Source organism: Protopterus annectens, chromosome 6.part0, assembly GCF_019279795.1.
Source record: "Protopterus annectens isolate FY-2018-M chromosome 6.part0, PAN1.0, whole genome shotgun sequence".
Classification (NCBI taxonomy): Eukaryota; Metazoa; Chordata; order Ceratodontiformes; family Protopteridae; genus Protopterus; species Protopterus annectens.
The window spans coordinates 158,725,529-158,750,908 of NC_056737.1; the positions used below are offsets into that span (position 1 = coordinate 158,725,529).

Genomic DNA, 25,380 nt, shown 5'->3' on the forward strand with positions numbered 1-25,380 from the left:
ATTACTTTAATTTTCATCACAGTCAAACAGAAGTTTGCACAGGAGGTCACTATAGCTTGCGTTTGGGCTGGGGACAGTATGGTCATTGTTAATTTTACTTTTCTCATAGACCTCAGTGGTGTACAAACATGGTTATTATATCTTGTGTGGGGGCAGTGTACTGTCTAGGAGCAACAAAGTAGAATACATTATTGTAATCATTAGTTTTTTTTTTTTCACTTTCCTTACAATCACACATCAGGCACATATACAGGTGGCTACCTTTGGGGGTTAAGGCTGAGAAGGCATGCAATGTGTATGTATGACAGCAGTCACTTGAAATACATGACTGTAGCAACTTTAAACTCTGCTTTCATCCTAATTTAACACAAGAAGGATGTACAGGCAGTGACTCTCTTTTTTTGTTTGTTGGGGGGTAGGGAAGCTGGCAGTATTCCCAGATGAGGAATTAAAGATTAAACCCTGTGTATCCTCAGAACAATTGGCTTGTTAGTTTATTGTAAGCTACTATTTTGTCAACTTTGAACATTAAGTCTTCAGCACAACTTTTTTGTTTTTAGTTATTTCCTAAATGCTTATTGCTGTCCTGGTCAGGAAAGATATGTTGAAAGGATGCAAGAAAAAGTAAAGCTGAAAAACAGCGGTGAATTTCTTTCCTTAGTCAGAATTTCTCTTCAAGAGATCATTGGATGAAAAGACTGTATAAAATGAAAAACAAAGTTTTAAATGCACTTCAGAATACATAGAAAGTTGTGTATTTTTGAAAAAGCTTTGAAGAGTGAGGTAAAATATGAGGAAAGGAAGAAAAAAAAAGTAATGTGTATGGAACAGGAAGATAGGGAAAAGGACTGGAGGGTGTGGGTGTGTGTGTTTTGCGGGGGCTAAATCAATTGGCCTAGGACACCGTTTCACCTAAATCCAGACCTATATACAGAGTTGTTGTAATGCATCACTGTTGCAACTAAATGCCAGCAACTGTAAATGTCCGTCTGTATGATGACGATGGGCAACATAGTGTGGTACATAGACCTGTTGCAATGTAAGAGCATTGTAGCTACAGGTCAGTCTCTGCTTACTACTCCTAAATGTTTGCAGAATGAGCTAAAAGGTTGCGTGGGAGGGGTGTCAATGACAGAGTGATAGACTAGAAGTGCCTAGGGGGCCCCCAACTTGACATTTGCTGGGGGCCCTCAAAATGCTAACACTGGCCCTGCACCCAATGATAAGATAATTAAATCACATCCCCAAAAAACCAACCAATCAAAAAAAATCAAAAATATTGACCTCATCAGTAACCAAGTAATGAGAGTTTAAACCTTTACAAAACCAAGAGCATAAGCCATGCTGTAATTGCTACAAAATGCACTGTTCAGTACATAACCTACTTAACCTCCATGGCTCGTTTCTTTAGTTCACTTGTAATTGAAATCATTTCATTAAGTCCTGGAGGATTTGTAGCGTCAAACTTTAATTGCCAATACATCTCTCTATGGTGATATTTTATTCTGTTCAAGAACTAAAAACAAAAATCTCTCAAAATTCACACAGCACATAGCATGCCTTGTCAGGACACTCATCATCTTTTTTGTTAATGCTGTACTGATGCTGGTAACTACATTGTTTGAGGCTGTTTTTAGTCTTACCCACATAAAATGCGGGAAAGTGGAACAAGTGGAGAAGTAAATTAACCTTTTGCGATTTGCAATTCAAGAGGGTCCAATCATCCCAGGACACAATCTTTTTCAAAATGTGTCCTGTTCTATTGCCATTAAGGAACACACACTGGGAGCAATATTCACATTTTCTGGTGGTGGGGACCCCATAATTACTTCCAGATCTTTCAAGTAGAGCCTTAATGTTGGGTTTGTTTTTATATGTAAATGTGGGCAGGGAGTTAAACAAATGGCAGATACTACTGTCACACAGCAGCATCACCCAATTTTTCATAATAATCTTTTTGATCTCCTTCACATCATCTGTGTAAAACATCACCATGTTGTTGAGTGCACAAAAATTCCTGTCTGTCACAGAGACAGTGACAGGGACAGGCGTAGTTAATCCATGTTTAATTATAGGTGCAAATTTCTCATTCTTCCCCAACCAAACCTCATGCCCAGTGGTCCCCAACAAATCAAAGGGGTATCCACGATCACCAAACATATGCTTAATTGTCGCAAACTCTTGTAAACAGTCCGCATCATCAGAAGTTAGGCCTGATGCATGTATAAGATGACTTCTCCCCATGCCTTTTTTCTGATGAAATGGGTGACACCAATAAAATATATATAAGTATTACAATACATAGCTTTCCTATATATACATGTAGCCAATGTGCCGTCATCTTTCTTAATAAGTAATACATCCAAATAATTTGCGGCTTTATAGTTAGCTCTGTAAGAAAATCTTAAAAAAAATTTAACTTGTTTGTACATATTCCATGAAAGAGTCCAGTTGCGCCATTGTACCTTTCCATATGAATAAAAGGTATTCAAGGTATCTGTAATAGACCAAACAGTCCAGAAAAAAGGTGATTGAAATAATTCATGTAGCTCCCACCACAACATTACAGCATTAGCAAACAGTGGCGCACACAGTGCTCCCATAGCCACGCCCTGGTTCTGTTTATAGAGCTCACCATCAAAAGACAAGAAATTGTTACTTAAGACTAAATCCATAAAGTTACACACAAGTTATTGTCAATTGAATTAAGACCACCATACTGAGATACTGTTTCTCCAAACCAGTTCAAATCCATGTCCTGGGGGATCACAGTAAAAAGCCACTGCACATCGCAAGAAACCAGGAAGGAATGTTCAGGGACTACTACAGTTCTTAACTTATTCAAAAGATCCCAAGAATCCTTTAATATATGTGGAAATGGGTGGAACAGATGTTTCAATTTGTGGTCCACAAATTTAGCCAATGGCTCAGTAACTGACCCTCTCACCACCACTATAGGACGGAGAGGCAGATCCCTAACATTAGTATGAATTTTAGGGATACCAACGATTTTTGAGATAACTGGATTCTCAACATGAAGATGATCATAGCGACATTTGGTAATGGAGTCAAAAAGTAAAAATTCACCCAAAACCAATTTTTATGACTCCATATGCTACATTAATCTCATTTAGAGAAACAGCAGAATAAACATCATCGTGTAGTAGATTCAACATACAACCACAATAATCAACAGTATCCATTATAACAAGTCCCCCTCCTTTGTCCAGTTTCATGCAATGGATAATGTTGTTTTGTTTGAGATCATTAAGGTGCTTTATTTCATCCTTTGTAAGGTTATAAAACCTTTGTGAATTCTTTTCTATCACACACCTGATGTCCCCCTCGCATTGTCTCTCAAAAACACTTAAAACTGTACGTGATGGTGGATTTAACATACTACTCCTTTTAAACCTGTCAACCTCAGCATTCCTGTTTCCATCAAACATCACCTGTAAGTTGTGTTTACTGGTGAATAATTTTAAATCAAGAATGGAATCCTCAGGGCAGGCTTTAGCAGCAGGTATGAATTTAAAGCCTTTTAAAAATACCTTATGATGCTGGAGCCCAATAAACGTGTCAGTAAAATTATAAATGTTAAAATTTAAATAGGAAGTAATATTCACTGTACCTGAGCCAGATGTGTCCATATCTGGAACCAAAATCCATAGACTCAATTCCTCCTCCTGGAACTGTTCTTCCTGTTGTATTTCCTTCTCATACCCGCTTTTTGGTATGTATACACTGATTGCTTGTTTATTTTGTTCTTCTCCGCCACTCTTTCTGATCTCCTCAGAGCTTCCCTTCTAAAGGGACCTCTGAGCGGTCATCCACATGATGGGAATTGTCCCCACAATGGACTGGGTCCCCATAAGTGTTGTGGTTACCAGGAGCTGGGTAAACTTTTTTTTTTCAATATTCCTCATCATCACGCTTCAGTTTTCTGTCTTTCCTGGCTCTAATGGGAATTAATTTACACTCAGTAGACTCAAAAAACATTTACTTTATTCTCAGGAAACTGTAACTCCAGGGTGGATGGAATCCACAAGTTTAGCAATATGTTGTTTCAGCTTTGACAAACACCTCTCATTTTCTTTAATTAAAAGATGGGTTAATTCCAGCCCTGTCTGGTCAAATAATTCAACCAGCTCTTGACGGAAAATTGAATTAACTTCCACTCCTTGTGGGTACTTCCAAATTCGTAGCCCTCTGGGAATTTGTTGTCTGCAAACGTTCTACCCCTAAAATATAATTATCCAGCTGTAATGATTTGAACTTGAAAAGGAATTTCTCTCATTCCTTAATCTGCTAGTTCAGGTTCAAAAACCGACCACTGTCTGCATATTCCCTTTGTGAGGGGAATTCAAGTTTATCCAACCAGGCATGCACCTTAGGAATTGAAGAAAAATCGCCAGAAAAGTCCTGTACATAACTGTTGGAATGACTTATGCCCATTTAAGTGAAGTTAACTTGCAAGGCAGGATCTATATGCGAATCACACACACCGCTCAGGTCTTTTAAATTGTTGTTTAACTGTGTCACGGAGTGGGAGAGCTGTTGTATTAGTAAGATCAAATTGCCAGGCTCACCTCCACTTGTATTGTGAGGTGTGTCATTAAACAAAGCTTGTGTGTTGCCAGCCAACATAATCAGATACCAGAAGAAAACAAACTAAATAAAAAACAGACAAACTCATGTATCCGGACTTGGAAATTTGGCAAAAATAAAAACAAACCAAAGCCAGTCGGTAACAGCAATTCACATAAAACTTTAATTTATCAGCAGTGAAAACAACAAGTTAAGCGCTTTCATCCTATTACTCGGACATCATCAGAACCTGAATTAAATCTTATAAAATACTGGTTTAAAAGCAATAAATGAAAAAACACACACTCAAAAGGCACCCAATGATAAGATAATTAAATCACCCCCCCAAAAAAAAAACATCCAATCAAAAAAAAATCAAAAATATTGACTTCATCAGAAACTATGTAATGAGAACATAAAAACTTAAAACTTTACAAAACCAAGAGCGTAAGCCATGCTGTAATTCCTAAAAAACGCACTGTTTAGTACATAATGTACTTAACCTCTATGGCTCGTTTCTTTAGTTCACTAGTAATTGAAATCATTTAAGTCCTGGAGGATTTGTACCGTCAAACTTTAATTGCCAATACATCTTTCTGTGGAGCAGTTGATTTTCCCAGTCACCATTAAACGATGATATTTTAATCTGTTCATGAACTAAAAACAAGAATCTCTCAAAATTTGCACACCACATAGCCAGGGCACTCATCATCTTTTTTGCTAATGCTTACTGATGCTGGTAAATATGTTGTTTGAGGCTGTTTTTAGTCTTACTCACATAAAATGCGAGACAAGTGGAACAAGTGGCCAAGTAATTTGCAGTTCAAGAAGATCCTATCATCCCATGACACAATCTTGTTCAAAATATGCCCTGTTCTATTACCATTAATAAACACACATTGGGAGCAATGTTCACATTTTCTAGTGACAGGGACATCATAATTACTCCCAGATCTTTCAAGTAGGGCCTTAATGTTGGGTTTGTTTTTATATGTAAACGTGGGCAAGAGTTTTTCTGTTTTTTTGAAAGGACAGAAACAAGGGTGAAAAAAGAGGACTATCAGCAGTGATAGTTTCAGCTACACCAAAGTGTATGGAAAGGGTTTACAATCAAAATGTTGAAACGGATTTGGTCGAATGATCGTATCATTGACACACATCTGTGAAATGTCCCAGTGCCGAATGCCAACATTGCGAATTTCATCCTGAATTCAACCTCTGAACAGGGGTTAACATGGGTAGAGATATGGGCAAAATTTGTACTTCGACAATGTCGGAGTTCGACATTATCACCTTTCGAGCTCTGGACTTCATCAAAGTGGATTAGACCGAATCCACTTCAACATTTTGATAGTAAACCTAAGGTGAGCAGAAAGAACACTGAAGCAAAATGGGAATTATCAAAAATGATAGTAACAATACACATAAATGTATGGGAAAGGATCAAAAAGGCATAAAAATTACACTGATGTACGAAAAGGTATAACAATAACAATCAAAAAGTTCTGCAAGAGACATTTAATAAGAAATATTAATAAAATAGACTTAGCTTGACAGCTGAGGCAACTGCATCTGCAAAAATAGCAATCAAGATCTGAGGTAACTGGGAGAGGGGGATTGTGGGTAAGGATTACGTTCAAGAGTTTTTGGCTTGTGCGAGCTGTAGTAACAGCCAAGTCAGTACCGATATCGGAACCGAACCCCTATGTCAAGGATAAAATGAAGATTGACAACATCAGATTAATTTATATCCTGATGATCTGAATAACTTCTGCCTCATTTGAAAGCTTTTACTGAGAAAGTTGCTTCCTCATGACTTGAACTTCTTCTCAAAGAGTACCATATTCATAATTTATTTCAGTCTGGTTTCTTCACCAAACATAGTACTGACATAGATCTCACAAGGTTCTTGAATAATCTTCTCATAGTGAGGGATCAGATGTATTATTCTCTTTTTTGATCTTCACTGATATCTCAGCATCTGACACGGTATGGTTGATCATAACAGTCTTCTTGATTAGCTATAAACCTACTATGGAGTTATACATGTTATCCTGAAATGTTTTTTACCTCTTATTCCTTAGGACAAACCCAGTGGACCTTCTTGGATAAATTAATTATTGACTTACCCTGTAACATCTAGAGTACCATAGTGTTCTACATTTGGCTTTTGCTGATATCCGTGGATAAGCTATCATCAGGTGAGATCATCAGGAGGAGAGGTCTTTAGTATCATTGTTATGCTAATGATACACAGCATTTCCTTCACATCCTGCAAACTCCTCAGGTGAAGAACTGAGTTAAGTAACGGATAATCACATGTGGCTTAACACAAGCTAGACTGTTGCCATGATTGTTCATGCCACCCCAAGAGACTCTAACTATCTCTAAATCCAACAGGTGTTTATAATAGTGTTATGTTGGCTTTTGACAGAAGGTTAAAACACTTGATATGTGATTACTGATGGCAGACTGACATTTATGGACTAGGTGTCATTTGTTTTGAAAATCTCTTATTTTTGTCTTCATATTTTCTGCACCAAGCCCTTTCTTCTTCCTGAGGGCATCCTTGTGGCAGTTCATGCCTTAGTGTCTTTGCATATTAAGTACTGCAACTCACTCCACTTTGGGCTGCCTTACAAACAAATTACACATAAAACAGTTATGCACAAGTGCTTCTAATTAGCTTCACATTACCCACATTTCATGAAATCTGCACTAGGTGCGACTATGATCACATATAACTTTTAAAGTTTTCACTGTTAATTTATTTAGCCCTACAATATAAAGGACGTCCACCTCTTAAGGAGCTCTTGGTTTCCTACTATCTGTCAGGACCTATATTATTTTTCTTTGCATTGATGGTTTTGCCAAAGGTGATATAAAGTCATAGGATCATAGGTTGTACAAAACAATAAGCCCAGTGGCCATGTCTGCCTTGCAATAACCTCCCTCAGGCTCTGCCACCCATTTCAAGGAAGGTAAGGCCTTTACGTCCAGGAGCAGATTTAAGAGTACCCATTCAGTTGTCCAAGCTATGTCTGAAAGATAACAGCAATCACACTGCTTGATCTGCAGGGGGAGGCCTACTCCAGAGCAGGAGATGGCACTAGGTGATGATCCTAGTTCCCCAGTATAGGTTGAGACTTCTTGATCTAGTGTTAGCAGTACTGAATGGTTGAGAAGAAGGAGAGCAAGGATAATACTATTCCTGAGGACAAGGTAAGCTAGGCACAGATCTCCCCTTGGGAGACTATATGACACTGAGACAAAGATTCCAGCCCCCTGGTAGCTGAGAGTTTTGTGGTCAGCAATCCTTTTTGTAAGGAATCACCATGATTATCAAGTTATCTGATGTGTTCAGAGAGATACATTCCAATACATGCCAAAGGGTATGCTATAATCTAAAAGGCATCTGACCAGGACAGAGTACATGGGAACAATGACTTCTGTGGTTTTAGAAAAGATATCTTTGGAAATTAGTTGAGAGCTATAGAAGGATTTCCTAACTACAGTCACTCACTTGATAGCAGGGTGTTACTGATGTAGCAGGTTGTACTAATTTGCTGCTTCCCAGAAGGGATGATACTGTTATTTCATGGCACTTAGATTAAGAAATTTTTCAGTGTGCCAGGTGTTGACTCATGTTTAATCATTCTGAAGGGTATAAGTGTCTTCAGGTCATTTGAGAACAACATCCAGATGGCAGTCATCACCAAATTAGATTACCAGATATCAGCAGTGAGAGAAATAAATGTCAATGAGGGGGCCCATCACTGATTTCTGACTGACGAGGCATCACCAACTCTGATAAGATGCATTCTGTCCCTGAGCCAGCTCACTATACCTCATAACACAAATTAATCAGTATATAATGGCATAAGTCTATTTACAATTTCATCATGTGGTATGGTGTCATGTGCCTTGGCCCGATCAAGACAGGCATCATGTACAATGTGACCACTGTCCACTGCCCACATGACCTTTCTAAAGAAGTTTACAAGATTTAGCAGGAATGATCTACCCTTTTCCAAGCCGGATAGCTGTGGCTCAAGCCTAATCAGATTTTTGATGTCATGATTAATGAGGCAGGTGCTGATCAGCTACATAGCTTTACAGTTAGTCTAATAAGGCTGAAGGGTCTGTAGTTTCCAGAATATGTGGTGGGTCTACCTTTGTGGATGGGTACCACTACTAAAGTGTGCCAGAATTCAGGAGGAACATAGCTTGTAGGTATAGGCTCAGATTATGCAGTTTAAGGTGGGGATCAGTGAGTGCATACTTGACACTGTTTCTTATATGTTGCAGTACACTGTCAGAACCTATGGAAGTGGTTGCCTTGGTCCCTGAGAGTACCTTAAGGACATAATCCTTGGTGATATGGGACTGGAAGTGACTCAGATGTGACTGGAGTATGAATGATAACTTTAGGAGAGAAGGTGGCAATAAATGTTTTTTTTTTTAGTAGGTAAGCAATGTCTTTAAGGGTTGAGTGGGAAGCACTGTAAAGGAGAATGTTTGAAGCAGTGTTGTGAATTAATTCTTAGTTTCCTAATGGAATTGCAGAAGGACAGTAAATCTCTCTGATGCCAAATAAAGGCATACTACACACGCTAGGGACCTAAACCTTGTCACCGCAATAAACAGAACATGATGGAAGGATAGATTCCTGTCCCAGCGACTTTCCATACTCTGGAACAAACTACCTATCTATATCAAACAAAGCTCCTCATTAGCACTCTTCATGAAAAATCTTGATGACTGGATGGGAGATGGGAAATTCATCCCGGGGATCACTTCTGTGGCTCTGCTTGACAGGGGCACAGGAAAATAATTTTCTTGGGTGGCGAAAGCCAGGGTACCTTTTTGGCTAGGCTTATATAGGCCCTAGGGCCAATAGCCTAGTACCTACCTATGAACCTATAAGGGTCTACACTCTAGATCTATCTCAAAGGCAATTACCTGGTCCTTCATTTGCATTTTTTCCAAACATTATTAAACAGATGCCTTTTCCACAGTCAGAACCATCCTTCTAGGTTTAGTGGACTCCATTTCTGTCTCTTGTCCTCTTCTCTTTCTACATAAAAGCTCTGGGAATTGTCCTTTGAATTAACATTACTACAACAATGATTGGATGATGAACATAGTACATAGTACAGTTGTGTAAGAACTTATCATAACAGTAGGTGTTTGAACAGATCACTGCTGCAGTAATGTTAACTTATGGAACGTATCCTACAAGGATACTGTAAGCCCGGCCAGTCTACGAAAGGTTAGGCACCTTCTCCTATCACGTTGTAGGTCTGACTTAAGACCTTTACATGACCTATGCACTAGACAACATGCTTGTACTTAAGGGACATACAGGCACAAAAAAAAACCTCAGAGCTTTCTTGCCCCAGGAAACAGAATAAGGCTAAATGTCAAACAGGCTAGACTCATATACAAATAAAATGAAAATAGACAGTGGAAGGGAAAGGGAGACACAGAAAAAAATGGGGGATGGATAGAGGGTGCATACACTGCAACAGCGATCTATTTCAACATCTACTGTTATAAGGAAGAGGATGAGAGACCTTGGAGAAATTTACCATGGAAGGAATAGCAGAAAAGCATGGCAAGGGAAATCCATCTGAATACAGCCTGCTTAGAAAATGGAAGCCCCTCTTTTTTCCCTCAAAGTAAATAAACAATTGTTCATATTTTCTAATACTTTGAGTCTTATCTAAGTAGTACCTTACTTGTCTGTGAACATCCAGCAAGTGAAGGAATCTTTTACCTCTGTTTTGAGGTTGGGAAAAATGCAAAAAGATAGACTGATTCTGGAACATTTCAGTAAGCACTTTAGGCATAAAGAAAGGGATAGTCCTAAGGTTCATCCTGCCCCTTTGAAAGACCAAAAATAGGGGAGTAGATATTACAGCTTCTAACTCAGCAAAGTCACTTAACAGAACTGTTGTCCAAGTACAGAATGTCGAAGATACAGAAGAAGCAGGTTCAAAAGTTAGAAGAGCTAATTTTCCAAGAACATAATTTAACTCCCAAGGAAGTTGAATGAATTTCCTGAGGTCTGACATGAAGGACACATTTTTTTGGAACTGTTTGACCTTTTGGTCACGATAAACTGATAAGCAAGCTGAAATGGCTGACAAATGAACCTTGACAGAAACATATGCTAGCCCTGTGTTGAGCAGCTCATACAAATATTAGAGGATAAAAGGATACCTGTTTAATAAGGATTCTGTCCTCTGGTACTGCACCAGATAGAACATCTCTTCTACATTGAAATATAAGAACTTATTGCATGTTTTCTGGCTCATTTATAACCTGTAGAATTTCCTCTGAGTAAAAGTGACTAAAAGGAATTACAAGTCCATCATCCAGACTGTGAGGTTCAGTGTCTTTAGGTTTGGATGAATTAGACAGCCTGTCTGTTTTGTGACTAACTCTATCTTCTGAAGCAACTTGTGGTGATTTTCCTTGGCCAGATGAAAACTAAGGAAGAAACAGTGTTGCCATGGCCAATAATATTTTTGGACTGCCTTTTGAATCTTGAGAAGAACCATTAGAATAAGGGAATGGGGATGTTTTCCACGCTTCCTTGCATGGAGCTCAAGTGCAAAAAAAGTCTGAGCTAATTCTTTGCAATGAAGGATCTATCTGGGGAGTTCCCCAATGAAGAAAATAGCCCTCTGTCAGAGTCTGTCTTGAATCTACCCAAGTAGTCTGCCACTGAATTTAATTCTGAAGGAATATACACAATCTGGAAGAAAAGGCTGGTGAATAGCAATTTCCTGAGCTATCACTGCAAGCTTGCAAAGATGTTCAGACTGTATTCTCCCTGTTTATTGATATACCACAGTACTGTTGCAGTGCCTGTTAAGATCTGAATAGGCCTTGGTGTCTAAAGAGTCTGGAAGGCAGACATCAAGTCTTTCATTTCTTTAATGATTATATGCTTTCTCCTCTCCTGTTTGAAGAAGACTTCCTGCTTTTTGAAACCCTTTGTACAAGTCCTGCAGGCAAGGTCTGAGGTATCTGTTGAGATAATTTAAATGGGGGGTTAAGAAAGGGGATCCCCCAGGTTGAATTTTATCTGGCTGACCTATCAAAATGACTCTTTCTTTATAGAAGGCAAGAGAATGAACTGTGAAGTAGAAAGGATAGCAGTGTTGTATCCAAAATTATTTCAGGTGTCACTGAAATTTCCTCATATGGAGTCTGGCAAAAAGAACCATTTGGATTGTGACTGCTATGATTCCCAGGGCTCTCAAAATTTCTGTTGTATAGGTCATGCTCTCATCTGCAAGGGATTGAAAGTAATCTGTCAGGAATTTGATTTTTTCCAGGGGAAGAAAAGTCATCGCGCTGGATGTATTCAGAATTCATAATAGAAACACCAGAGACTAAAAGCACTGCAGACTTGATTTGTTGAGGTTGAGGTTTAGAGTGAATCTAGCTTGAGAAAGAAAGAAACTGATAATGAACTGTAAATTGTGAAGAATCTTTTGAACTAAAATAGCCTGAAGACAGGAAGTTTTTCAAATGCGGATATATATGGATACTCAGGAGTCTACAGAATGCTATGACAAGGCTATACACACTGCAAAACTCTTGCTGCAGTGAAAAGTCTAAAAGGCAAAGCAGTAAATAGAAAGTGATATCACAATACATAGAATATCAAATATTTCTGCAGTCTAGATGGATAATGATATGCAGATATACATCCTTTCAAATCCAAGGTAACCACGAGCACTTGTAGAAGAATCAAGTGGAAAATTATCTGGAGCATAAGCGTTTTGAATTTTGAAACTTTTAAATAAGTGTTCAGATTGGCAAGTCCAGAATTGGTCTCCAAGTTCTCTCCTTTCTTGGACAAGGAAATTCCTGAAATAAAACAATCTTCCTTTTGGATGTTAAGGGACAAGTTCTATTATTCCACTGATGGAGGAACTCAGACAGGACTGAATGGGTCAGGTGTTTTTGGCTAGAGGAGACTTGAGGAATTCTAAAGGAAAAAGGGAGGTGAATTCCAATGACGTCTGTATCTTTTCTTTGTGCTCTCCAAACCCAAGTCTTGGATAGTATTGTTCTTCAAAGGAGGACACATGAAGAAAGTTTCTCCAAAGAAGTTGGGAGAGGGAATGCTGAGGTAGAAGAATAAGGACAAAGACAAAAATGATTGCTTTTGTCTGAGTAGGCTCTTCTGGGCATTTTGAAATCAGTCTTAGTCTTCTCCTGATATTTCTTCCTTAGAAGATGTATTTTTGGTGAAAAGGTTTTTGGATTTTATAGAAAAAAGCACCTGACTTGGAGTTTTTCTCCCTTCTGGCTGTTCAGCATGTTACAGTACACTTCACTGTTCAAATACTGATTGCTGGGATGGACTGCTTTTATTGTCTGTGTGTGTCTCTATGTGCAGGGCTGGGTCTAGCACTAGGTGCCCTAGAAAGCTGCCTATGGCCCAATGCTGGCTTGGGGGGGGAGGGGGTGCACACCACAGCATTAATTTTAAAACAGTGTTTTCCTGCTTTCTGAACATTCATTTAAAACAAAAGAAACATTTTCCTATGATCATACACCTTGCTGTTATTCCTTCAAATACTGTGGATGCTTTCACCATCAATGCCATGCTCCTGCTTTCAACCAATAAGACAGGAATGCACACATAGCAATCTCACACCTATTCCTGCTCAAGATTTAATTTTGTTGTGGTGTAATAACAAACACTATGCTGCTACAACTTTAAAGGCCATGGATGCTATCAGTATCAATACCATGCTGTTGCTTTCAACCAGTAAGACAGGCACATACACAGTTCTTACACCTATTCTAGCATGAGACTTCATTTTTTCAGGGGGTAAATGTGGAATGGAATTTTCTTGTGAAGTACTAATAATATCAAACACCATGCTGCTGCGAGTGTAAAGGCAGTAGATGCTTTCAGCATCAATATTATGCTGCTGCTTTCCATGCACACATAGCTATCTTGTGCCATAACGTTTGCAGAGGTGTCCAAAACACAGACAGGAATTTTCTTGTGAAGAATTAACAATACACAGAAGAATGCACTGCACTGCAGGTATGAGGTGTACGGGAATTTACAGTTTACAGCAGAAGTGTGTGGAGGGGATGTATGTGTGTAAAAAATGACCCAGTTTCAGAGGATATTTTTGTTAAGTTACTTGCTTGGACTCAAACCTAGTACCTTGGCTACAGGAGCCAAAGGCTTTAATCCTCTAAGCAAATGCTAGATCGTATTAACTTTTATCCTTTGATAAATCACTGGGGATTACATTATTAGAGTTTCAAAGATTTTGTTTCACTGCTTATATTTTGATGCAAAGCTTGTTCTGATAAAGTGATTTACAGTAGCCTGCTTTTATTTGACTTATATTTACATCCTGTCCTTGAGTAAGTCACTTAACCAGACAGTGCTTTGGGCCACTGGAAATTTGGGATATACTGTTCAATGGTGCCCTGGACTGCAAACCTAGTTAGTATATAGGAACCAGAGATGTCATGGGTAAAAAAGAAAAATGGCTGCATTAAACAGGAGCATCATCACATGGGCCACATTCTTTGGATGTGATCCTTGGTTTCCTTAATGTTGACAATATGTTTCTTATTTAACTGTAAATAAACTGAAAAGCATGAAGTCTGAGTTTAATGTTAATACTTTAGCATGAAAGTATTTTTAATTTAGCTTTTTTTGTGGGCACACAGGCATTATATGTACTGTTTGGACAACAATAGCTTGTCTAGCACTTAGTGCAAATGAGTAAGGTTATGAGCTATTAAACAAATGTTTCCTATATTATGCGGTTTGATTTTCTCAGCCTTTATTTGCCTTCTGTGTGACTCTGCAAGTTACTTCAGCAGACAGTACTCATGGGAAGTTACTGAAAAGGGCCACATGTCCAGTGGGTTGTCCCAGGCTGTTAATAAATGTGTTATATGTTTGCCTTTTAAATTCCAGCACCCTTCACGTAGATGTTAATTAGTACTTCACTATATGTTATTTGAGTATGAATCTCTGCATGTGTCTTGTAGTTCAATGCATTGCCAGATGTACTTTAACTATGTGTCTGTTTCATGGGAAGAGCAGTTTACTGCTTTTCAAGCTATATCTGTTTTCAATGTGGAACTGTTTTGTTAGAAAATGTCTTTCAGTGTTTTTTTCTGTAAAATTAGAAATAATAGTTTAAAAGAAATCTAAGTCTCTGTGATAACTTTAAAAGTACAGAAGAAAAATATTATGTACACTGGCAGGTTTGAACAGTGTTTATGGAAAATGGAGAAACACAATCAAGTAATGGGATATTGGTATGACTTGCAGGGACCTGATTCATTACTATGCATAGGGTCTTATTTGTCCACAATCTGTCTCTAATGACTCCAAAGGTGTACACTGCAACATTACATCATTATTTCCAATTCAAGGAGGTCAGACCTGTACTGATGTCAGAATGGATAGCTATTCTCGATGACAGAGAAGATATAGGAGGTGAAAAATGAGATGTAGGTGACCTACAAGCATGTAAGACACTCCTCCCAAAAAGTATGCTATATGTAGTAATGTTTCTGATTTTGTAGGACTTGAATGTTTTTAGCAAAAGCTGATGAAACATTTCTACTGTCTGTAATTATTTTGCTTTATTCATTGCACTAAAGGATTAATTCCTTCATTAAAACACACAGACTGTATAATATAGTCTAACCATGCTGGATTTTAGTGGTATTCATTTATTTTGTTTTTTATTTAACATTTGTTTACCAGGAAAGTCCAACTTGGAACAAGCCAATTTTCATTGGAGGCCTGGGAAGAAACACTCCAGATGCATGTTTTTGTAACATGGGAGGAAACCGAAGCACCTGGAGGAAACCCACACAAATGCAGGGAGGACATGCAAACTCCACACAGAAGGTATCCCAGCCGGGAATCGCACTGGAGAATCTCTTGCTGTGAAGTGACAATGTTAACCGCTGCACTACTGCACCATCCGATATATATTTGCAGTATCTTATTTACAGCAACTGTAAAGGATTTGATGTTTGTCAGGTCATATAGTCTGCATTGTCCGGAGTGATGATCAGAACACTGATCTTCAGAATCCATTATGAGGTCATTGTTGCATTTACTGTGAGACAGTCTTCTCTACAAGATTGGATTGTATATGACTTCTGTACTTAGTTAAACCAGTTTGTACAGAGGACTAAAGCTCTACCTTACAAGTAAGCTACCTCCTGTGGCAAGGGTGCAGGGTTTAAACCTTTCCAATTCCATATCTGTCCTAGTTCAGGAAGTGTTATGGCAATATCACGAGCCCACTGATTTTTTTTTAGAATGTAAGCTAGGCAATTTATTCTTCAAGAGAAGCAGGCACTGCCTTTGTAGATGATGCACTGAAATGCAACATTGTTTGCCAGCAGCATTAATAATACTGCTCTTTAACACAGAATTATTCAGATGACTTTTACTTCTGTAGAGATTTTGCATACTGACTTAGCTTATGTTGCCAGATGGTTAACTTTCCTTATGCTCTCATAAATACACTTATATTTAAACTGTGCTACATTTGTCTGGATCTTATGGTATGATGTTGGTGATCTTTATACAGTTTAATGTAGTTCACCCAAAGCTACCAATAAAGTATGTGCAATGCTTTTCTTTATAACAATAAGGGATGTACACAATTCACAAAGTGGCAAAAAAAGCTGGTGGGGGTGGGATGCTCTTTGGATGAAAGTACCTCATGCTTTTATCTGGTCATTTTTAAACAGTCTTTAATCAGGATTTGCAGGACTATTGTGCATGTATGTGTGAGATGGAATACTTTGGCTTGTCTGTATTGTGCAAAACAAAAATGAAATGAGATGTTAGTCATTATTATTATTATTATCATTATTAATTGTTTGACACAGGCATCTGGGAAGGATGCACTCAAAAATGTAACAATAATTGCTGGGTTAGGAGGGTGTCTGTAGATAAAAATGACTGAATCTGCTGAGTTAAAAAGTCATTAATCTGTCTTTGCAGGACTAGTGTGCATTTGTATAAAGCAAATTGGAATACTTTACTGTGGCCATTTTTATAATAATCAGATGTGATTTTGTGGCAGTAACTGCTAAATACAGATATTGGTGGATTATAATGACAGCAGTTTGGCCTTTTGTAACTGAAATGTTCTGAAATGGGTGCTATTTTCATTATTGGTTCATACATTTCTTTTCACTGCTTATTGAAAAAATGTTCAAAACTACAAATTTAACATATATTAACAAATGTTGCTGTATTAAACAAGAAATGTAACTTAAAATAATCAGGAAGGTGAGTTCATTACCATGCCTAGGGCCTCATTTGGCCATGATCTAGCTCTGTGTGTATGTGTGTTTCTTGACAAGAGCTAATGAACAGCAGTTAACAACACAAAATGTTTCACCTTTGGTGGCAGCCTCTGTGCAATGTATACAACAGAATGATCTAATTTTGCATTATATTTTGGTTTACTCAGCATGAAATGTGTGGTTTTCTTGGAAATTGTTGAGACAGTGAATAAGTAATAACAAACACTTGTATCAACATTCTTCAGAAAATGCAATTTGAAGCTGCAGCTGCCATGACATCTAGGCCTGTGTCAATGTTTTGAAGAGAGAGAGAAGTATGTGTTGAGTAAAAGTAATTATTGAAAAAGTAGCCCACATTATTGGGGGGGGGGGGATCTGTGCATAATTTACTGGTGTGTGTCTACTCAGCCTAGGTTGCATATTTGAGAGAAAATTATTTACACTTTCTCTGTGTTTATGAGAGTAACAGTAATTATTCAAAAATAATCTGCTTTATTATGTGTTCTTGTGGAGGGGTGGGGTGTATCTTCATATAATTCATTCTTTAGTATGCATGTATTAGTAAGTCTACATTTCTGGCATATGTATTAGTATTGCCATATTATAGTTGTTGTGCTTAAGCAATTCGAGGTGGAAGAGGGGTTGTTTAATGCAAACTGTTTCTATAGTACATTTGTGGCACTGTTCAGGTTTTCTGCCTGCACTTAGCATGTATTCCTTGGGCATGTGCTAGTATTGCTTTGTAACATTTTTTATGTATAACTAACTAGTGGAAGGCAGGTTATCTGAGACAAATTTTTTGATGCAATTGTGATGCTGTTGAGGTTTTCTGCCTGCACTTAACAAACATTTCTGCAGTATGTGTTTGCATACTGTGCATAATGAAATGGTGGACATGGAGACTGTTTGAGAGTGAAAACTGTCTTTCTCTGCAACTGCAATGTAGTTCAGTTTTTCTGCCTGCACTGAAGTTGCTTTTCTTCCTGCAGTGATCAGTTGAGGGGGGGGTGCCGGAACAGCTGTTATATTTGTTGTGCTGAGTTTTTTGGGGGGGGGGCATTTGAAAGTAAAAATTGTTTTTCTCTGCAACTGTGATGCCATTCATTTCTTCTGCCCGCACTGAATCAGTACTGTAATTATTAAATGGTAGAACGGTTCAGTTCTTCCTGCTGCGATCCTCTTATTTTTCTGCCTGCATTGATATTCAGGTATTTCAGGGTTAAAATAAATGGTAATTGAATTGTGGTGGTTTGGTTCACTTAAACTCATATTTTCAGGTTTTTGGTCTGCAGTAATTTTGAGGTGGTTTGTATGGTTCAGTTTTTCAGCCTGTATTTTGAGTTTTTTTCCACCTGCAAGGGTCATGTGGTGCTTCATGTTAGAAACTGTACTGTAATTTTGGAGTTCTAGTCTTGCTTCAACCCTGCTACACTAGAGAAGACTGCATGGCCATTTATGCATTACAGCACCCTCATTGGTGCTTTGGATTTGAGTTAGACTGTTCTGGATGAATTGGTAAATGTTAATTACTAATTAGAGAATACAGGATTTGGTCTGTAGTGTATGTGATGGTGATCAGCAACTGAAATACAGTACTGTGGGATTATCTTATGCTCATCACAAGCAAGTAGCACCAGTGTATTCAGCAACTGTGCCTTAGACAGGACAATACTGATCATTAATATGGCATGTTGGGGGGGTTTCAGCAACAGTGAGGTTGCACTGTGCATGTCAGTACAACGAGTCTTTTAAGAGAGACTTACATCAAGGTTGATGTTGCTACTATAAGGGGCCTTTGTGAGATTAATTCCTGAAAATTATGAGAAGATTTTCAAAATGTTATTCCAGAATGCTTTCACAGAGCCATCTACGGATGAAAGGAAGTTGATCAACTTGCCTTATATCTTTCTTGGTCCCTTTTCCCAAGGATACTTATCACAATCTTTGCTTTGAAGAAAAGAAAGACTGACAGTGAAGGATGTGTTTTCAAATGTTCATGGGCTGAGGACTACTACATCATTGAACAGCACAGTGTTATTCTGGGTTTAATTTGTCAATAAACTAATGAAAGACAGGTTTTAGTCTTAATGTTCATACAGCTAAATCTGACACCATAACTGACAACCAAGGACTGACAGAGTAAAAGCCTTGAAACAAGGTTTTAACAGCCAACAGTCATTTTTCAAAGTCAAAAGCCATGGTATGAAGTGTTAAGGAAAGTTAGCTATTTGACAGGAGAACTAACAGCAAATAGAGGGAAGCCATTCACTGATGGAGAGCTTGTCAAAGACTGCCTAAGAATATTTACAGATGTGGCCAGTTCAGAGAAAAAGTTAGTGGGAAATCAGTTCTTTACATCAGACCACTGCAAGATGAGTGGAGGACCTTTCCTCAAACATCAAAGATAATCTTTGCAGAAGATTACAACACTGTCAGGTCTTCTGCCTGACACTTGATGAAAGTACTGGAGACATTCCTCACCTGGCTACATTTGTTAAAGGACTTGAGTCTTTTGATGAGGTGGAAGAACTGCTGGGTGTTTGTGCAATGAAGGCCACTATAAGAGGAAATGCCATTTCTAATCAAGTGAAACAGATACTGGAGAAAATAAAGCTCAGTGAACTCTGTTGGGATGCAAAGTGTACTTGTAAATTTAATGATGAAGTCAGTGTCAAAATCACAGACATTTTAAAGGCTTTTTTTGAAGTAGATGCACAGCACGATGATGATGTGATTTACTCCTGTCAAGTCTTGTGGTTGACCAGGGCAACAACACTAGGCAGATTGTAGTCATTGTATGAGGAAATAAAATCTTACATGATCAGCAAAGGAAAAGATGCCATGTTCTTGGAAGATAATCTGTAGTTAAATTACCTGCCTTTTTGTAAATATCACCAAGTTCATAGCAGACTTAAATATGAAACTACAATGGAGGGATTAATTAGTTAACAAACTGTATGAACATGTAATTACATTAATTCAAAAGGTAGATCTGCTGCAGATGCACATATTCAAGAAGAAAGTGTTTCATTTCTCAGTTCCAAGCACAAGACCTACCACTTCAGTGAACTATATAAAATACTGTGCCCAACCAGCCAAGTTCATTGAAGAATGTAAACCTAGGCTGAGGACTTCAGAATACAGCCACAGCTTGTTCATTTGGCAAGACAAAAGTCCATTCTCTGATCTGGCACTCCTGTCTTCTCCCTCGATGAGTGTCAGGTCCTGAAACCCCCATGACATACTGCATGCACTCACATTTATGTGAGGAGAAAAGAATTGGAAAAAAGGATCTGATCTTGTCCTCAAGACACCTTGTGCCTGGGGCAGCTACAATCTGCTTCTATAAACACCATAATCAGATGAAGATCTTTGGAAATTCATTTACAATTGATCCCTGCACTGCTCCTAATGTCATGCAGTTTAAACCCATTCAGTTTCACAACAACAGCAACTTAAAGACAGTCTTGTTTTTTGTTCCTCGATTCAGGTGCAACTTTGACTGTGGTGGGTGAAGATGCATCTTCAATATGGTAAAGTGGCACCCCCCCAGACCTTGACAAGTATAGTAAGTGGCCCCTGAATTGAAAAGGAAGGGCACTTCTGCACTACATGACAAAACATTTAGTGGAGTATCACTGCATGAGACTTTAATAAGGTTACTTAGTGAACTGAACATCTGTTGCATACATTACTGCAAAAATATCAGAAAAACCTGACTCCTTAACTATTTAACAACAGAACACCCTAAAACAAATCTAAAATAAATGGTCAAAATTTTTTTATACAATCCTGTGTATACACAAGTTGTTTACCAACATATGAGCAGAATGCTGTTATAAGTTTGAGATTTATATAATCTAAGACATTCCTATTGTAAATTTGTCATTTCATAGACAATAGTAACAACAGTATCAAGATCAAATATATTCTATGCTGCCATGAGGGTTGGAGGATTTTTTCTTAGTAGTTGTCATTTCTCTAAGTGAATCTAGTGATGCAAGCACCTTTAACAACACAGTATTTTCTCTGGCTGACGACACATATATGCACCATTACATTACCTACCTTTTCCGGGATGTCCCATAGCCTCACTGTCCCATCTTCAGCAGCAGATAAGAAGATATCCCTTGAGGGATGAGTCGCCAGTCCCCAAATGGGGCCGTCTGTATGACCATTCATCAGGATGTTGCACACTGCATTCTTCTCCCCCACTTCTATAATCTCAGCATTCCTTGTTCCAACAAGAATCTTACCCTAAAATAGTTGCATGGATTAGTACACATAATGTAAGATGCTAATTTCAATTAATGTGCTTATCTTCTAAACAGCTGACTTGAATCAATTAGTTACTAAGCCTCCAGTTCATAGTTCATTCAGAACAATTCATTCATAAGCTTAGGGCTCTACATATAATTAAGTTTTTTTTAAGTCATTAAAAGAACCATATCAAATAGTAAAACATTTTTCCCCACATCTTGAACTTTTCCTCATTACTGATGACACTATATCCCCAAATGGTTATTATTTTTTATTTTATATCCCTGAAGGAAATGAGATATACTGCATAATTTTTCATTACAGTAAAGGTTTCTGCCTCCACAAAGTGCCCTATGATGAGAAGAACATGGACTGCAATCCTATCAGTCCAGGGCTTACAATGAGAGCACTGCACCTTTCCTACTTTTTTATCATCATCAGACTTGTCTTTTTTCAGTTGTATCATTTGATTTTTACTAGTGGCTATCTTTTGCAAATAATTTTTTAAAGTACTTTTGAAAGTTACATTTGAAAATATAATTGAGTTAGCTGTTTTTTTCAGACTCAGAAATACAGCTACAATTAACCGTTTCTACCTGTGGTGTGAGAAATGTGACACATATGATCACAGTATATAAACAAAGTGCTCATTTGTATTGCACCGATACGTTTCAATGTTGTATCTACACTTAATATCACTAATGTGAACATCCTACCCCCCCACACTTACTGACATGCCTCAACCAATGCTAGCTACCTGTGCATAACAACAGACTTTCTGACAACAATACATGGAAATAACAAGCCTTTTACAGACGATGATGTGTATGCTGATGATGAAATTAAATGCCTGCAAAAAAAAAAAAAAACCAGGAGACAAATACAAAAATCAGGTTATTTTGTTTCATTTATTCTTTGGCTAAAAACAGTCCAAAGGCAACAAAAGTGTCTGCAAGTAAAGTAATATCAGAAGGTTGTTATTATGTTTTATGATTGGTCTCAATAAAGGCTTGCACAGGTGATTTAGGACTTGTGAAGCCTTACTTAAGATACCGTTAATGAACAAGTGTATATTATTCCAAAATATTTTCCCCATCAAAGCACAAGCTATAGTCAAAGTTTAACTCATTGTCTGTAAATGTATTCACTTATGCATAACTGTAAATATTTCCACTTTTTACCCTCGTCTTTACTACTGCAGTGGTGATGCTGCGGTAGCGTTGTCGCCTCACAGTATGACGTTGTCCTGTTCGATTCTCAGCTAGAGCGTCTTCTGTGTGGAGACATGCGTGAATGGGCGTAACTGCGTTGAAGATTGTGCGTCAGAGCTGGCAACTCGGCACGTAAAAATCTACTGCCAATCATTAGCGGACCGGTGTACCGCTGTGGCGACCCCTATCCGGGAAAAGCCGAAAGACACAACAACCCTCGTCTTTACTACTATACTACTGTTTCAGCAGGGATCCACGAAAGCCTTGATACAGGAAATTGGCTTTACTATGCAAAAACAGAACTTGCCAGTAGGAAAGGAATGCTTATGACTACTCAGCAGTAAGGTTTTCAGCAGTAAGGTTTGTGCAAAGTCTGTTGCCAGACTCACCCTTCTCCCCTTCCTAGCATACCTGTAGTATCTTGCTGTGTTTATGCTACTGCTAAAGCAAACCACTGATGCATTTTTGCCTTTCCTTTATAGGTTTGTTAACTTATTAAAATTACTGAGTCAATGTTGTTGTTGTGTCTTTCGGCTTTTCCCGGTTAGGGGTCACCACAGCGGAACTCCGGTCTGCTAATTATTTATTTATTTTTATTTGTTTTATTTATTTTTATTTATTTATTTTACATTTGTTGACTGGGCTAGTCTAACTGGATACATGTCCATTTTCAATAGAGTCCCGGGGAGAAAAGCTCCAGGAAAACATACAAAATTAATAGAGGTTATGACAGAAACAATGTAAAAACAGCAATTGTTACATAAGAACATTATAAAAAACATTTTTTTTAGATGAACATACTTATAATACTCAATGTAAATAACACAATCAAAAATCTGTAAAGGGTAATATACTGAAGAAGGTACACTATACATGTAAACATGGATTTGTATGCAAAACATAGTATATTGAAACATAGAGAGGGAGGATTGTAAAGGATGTAGGATGAAAATTAGAGTAAAGGAAAAAAGTTAGTCAGGGTTGGTGCAGGAACATAACTAGCGTTTATTGAGAAATAGTTTTAGATTCCTTTTAAAAAATGAGAGAGAGGTCTGAGATATGAGGTCTGGCGGTAGTTGATTCCATAATTTTCCGACAGCGTTAGAGAACAAGGAGTCACCTGCTGAGTTTTTTTATTTGGTAGTATTAATCAGCATTTTGTTTGAGGAGCGTAGATTATTGAGAATATCATAAGGTGTAATGAGGCTACAGAGTATTGGAGTGTTGCTGGGTTGATACAGGGTCTTATGGGCTATTGTAAGTTGATGAAATTGAAGCTGGTTAAGAAAGTCTAGCCAGCCTAGTTGTTTTAGATTCAGACAGTGATGAGTTCTGAAAGAAGAGCCTGTAGCAAATCTAGCAATATTGTTATAGGATGTAGCTAGTTTGTTGAGGTTATTTTTAGAGAGGTTGGTGTATATAGGAGAAGCATAGAGTAGGGTTGAGATTAAGTGAGTTCTGGCTATAGCGGTACTTGCTACTGGTGTAAGAAAGGGTTTGATTCTGTAGAGGGATCCTAGATTTCTGTTAACTAATTTTATTGTGGTATTAATGTGAGTATCAAAGTTAAGGTTGTTGTCAATTGTAATTCCTAAGAGTTTGGTGGTTGGGTCAGGAGAAATAAGAGTACCATTACTGGATGTGAGAGTGAAATGTAAAGGAGTGGACTTTTGGGTTGGTGTGAAGAGTATCGGTTTAGTTTTTTGGGGGTTTAGGAGGAGGCAGCGGTTAGAGAACCATTGTTCTACAGTATTAAAAGCTTTTTTGGTAAGTGACTGAAGTTCGGCTTGGGAAGTGGCTGAACAGATTATAGTAGAGTCATCTGCATATTGAATGCAGGCGGAGAGTGGAGTGGCTAAATGAAGGTCATTGATATAAATGGAAAACAGGAGTGGACCTAATATGGAGCCCTGTGGAACACCTAGGGAGGTAGGAAGGTGATTACTTTATTTTGCCAGAGTACAGCCTGTTGTCGGTTTTCAAGGTAAGATGTGAACCAATTCATAGATAGAGGGTCAAGTGAAAGGGATTTCAGTATGTATAGAAGGAGTTGGTGATTAACCATGTCAAAAGCTTTAGATAAATCAACAAAGACTGCAGAAGAAAGAATATTATTGTTGCGGTTTTTGTTGATACAGTTTGTGAAGGATAGCAGGGCAGTGGTGGTACTGTGGAAAGGTCTGAATCCATGTTGACAGCTGGCTGGAGAAGGTGGTTAAGAAGTTGATTGTGAATGCACTTTTCCATTATTTTTGCAAGTGGGGATAGTAGAGCTATGGGACGAAAGTTAGAAAAGTCATTGGAGTTCCCACCTTTATGTAGTGAGATGATATGAGAAATTTTCCAGATAGATGGGATAGTGCCTTCATTTATGGTTCTATTTATCAGAATGGAGATGGGATATGCAATAGCTTTAGCTCCTTTTTGCAGGAATTCTGCTGGGAGTTTGTCAGCTGAAGGGGTGGTTGGTTTTAGTTTTTGCAGAAGGGAGCAGATATAGGATGTGGACACTGGTTGTAAATGAAATAATGGGGGTGGGTTGGTAGTGGGAGTAGGCAGATTAGAGGTGTCGGGAGATAGATGGCTAGCAAGAGTTTGGATAGTGTCAGTGAAGAAAGAATTAAAGGCATTGGCTGTTTGTGTTGGATTCTCAGGGTTACAGCCTAGTGGGTTGGGGGTGATAGTTTGGCCGTGGTATAGAAGTTTAACGCTAGTCCAAAATTTTTGTGGTTCCTTGAGGGAGGATTGTTGTAATTGGAGGTAATAGTTTTTTTTTGTCTAGTAAGATGGCTTTTTTTGTATTACTTCTGTGTTGTCTAAAGGTTTGGTGATCTCTAGGATTCTTAGTAGTAAGCCAATTTGCCCAGGATTTGTTTCTGTGAAAGATTAGTTGCCTAGTATTATTAGGGAGCCAAGGGGCTGGTTTAGCTTTATTTCTAGTAGAGCGTGTTGGGGCGTGATGGTCCAGGATTTT

At 38.2% G+C, this 25,380-nt stretch overlaps 1 protein-coding gene across 1 annotated transcript in view; it reads right to left on the reverse strand.

Moving 5' to 3' along the window:
- The window catches only part of LOC122803780 (echinoderm microtubule-associated protein-like 5), a 3,919,718-nt gene that overhangs the window by 417,753 nt on the left and 3,476,585 nt on the right, over positions 1-25,380 (reverse strand). The window contains exon 38 of the mRNA XM_044073467.1: positions 21,004-21,192. Within this exon, the coding sequence (XP_043929402.1) occupies positions 21,004-21,192 (189 nt within the window). The remainder of the gene's footprint in view (positions 1-21,003; positions 21,193-25,380) is intronic.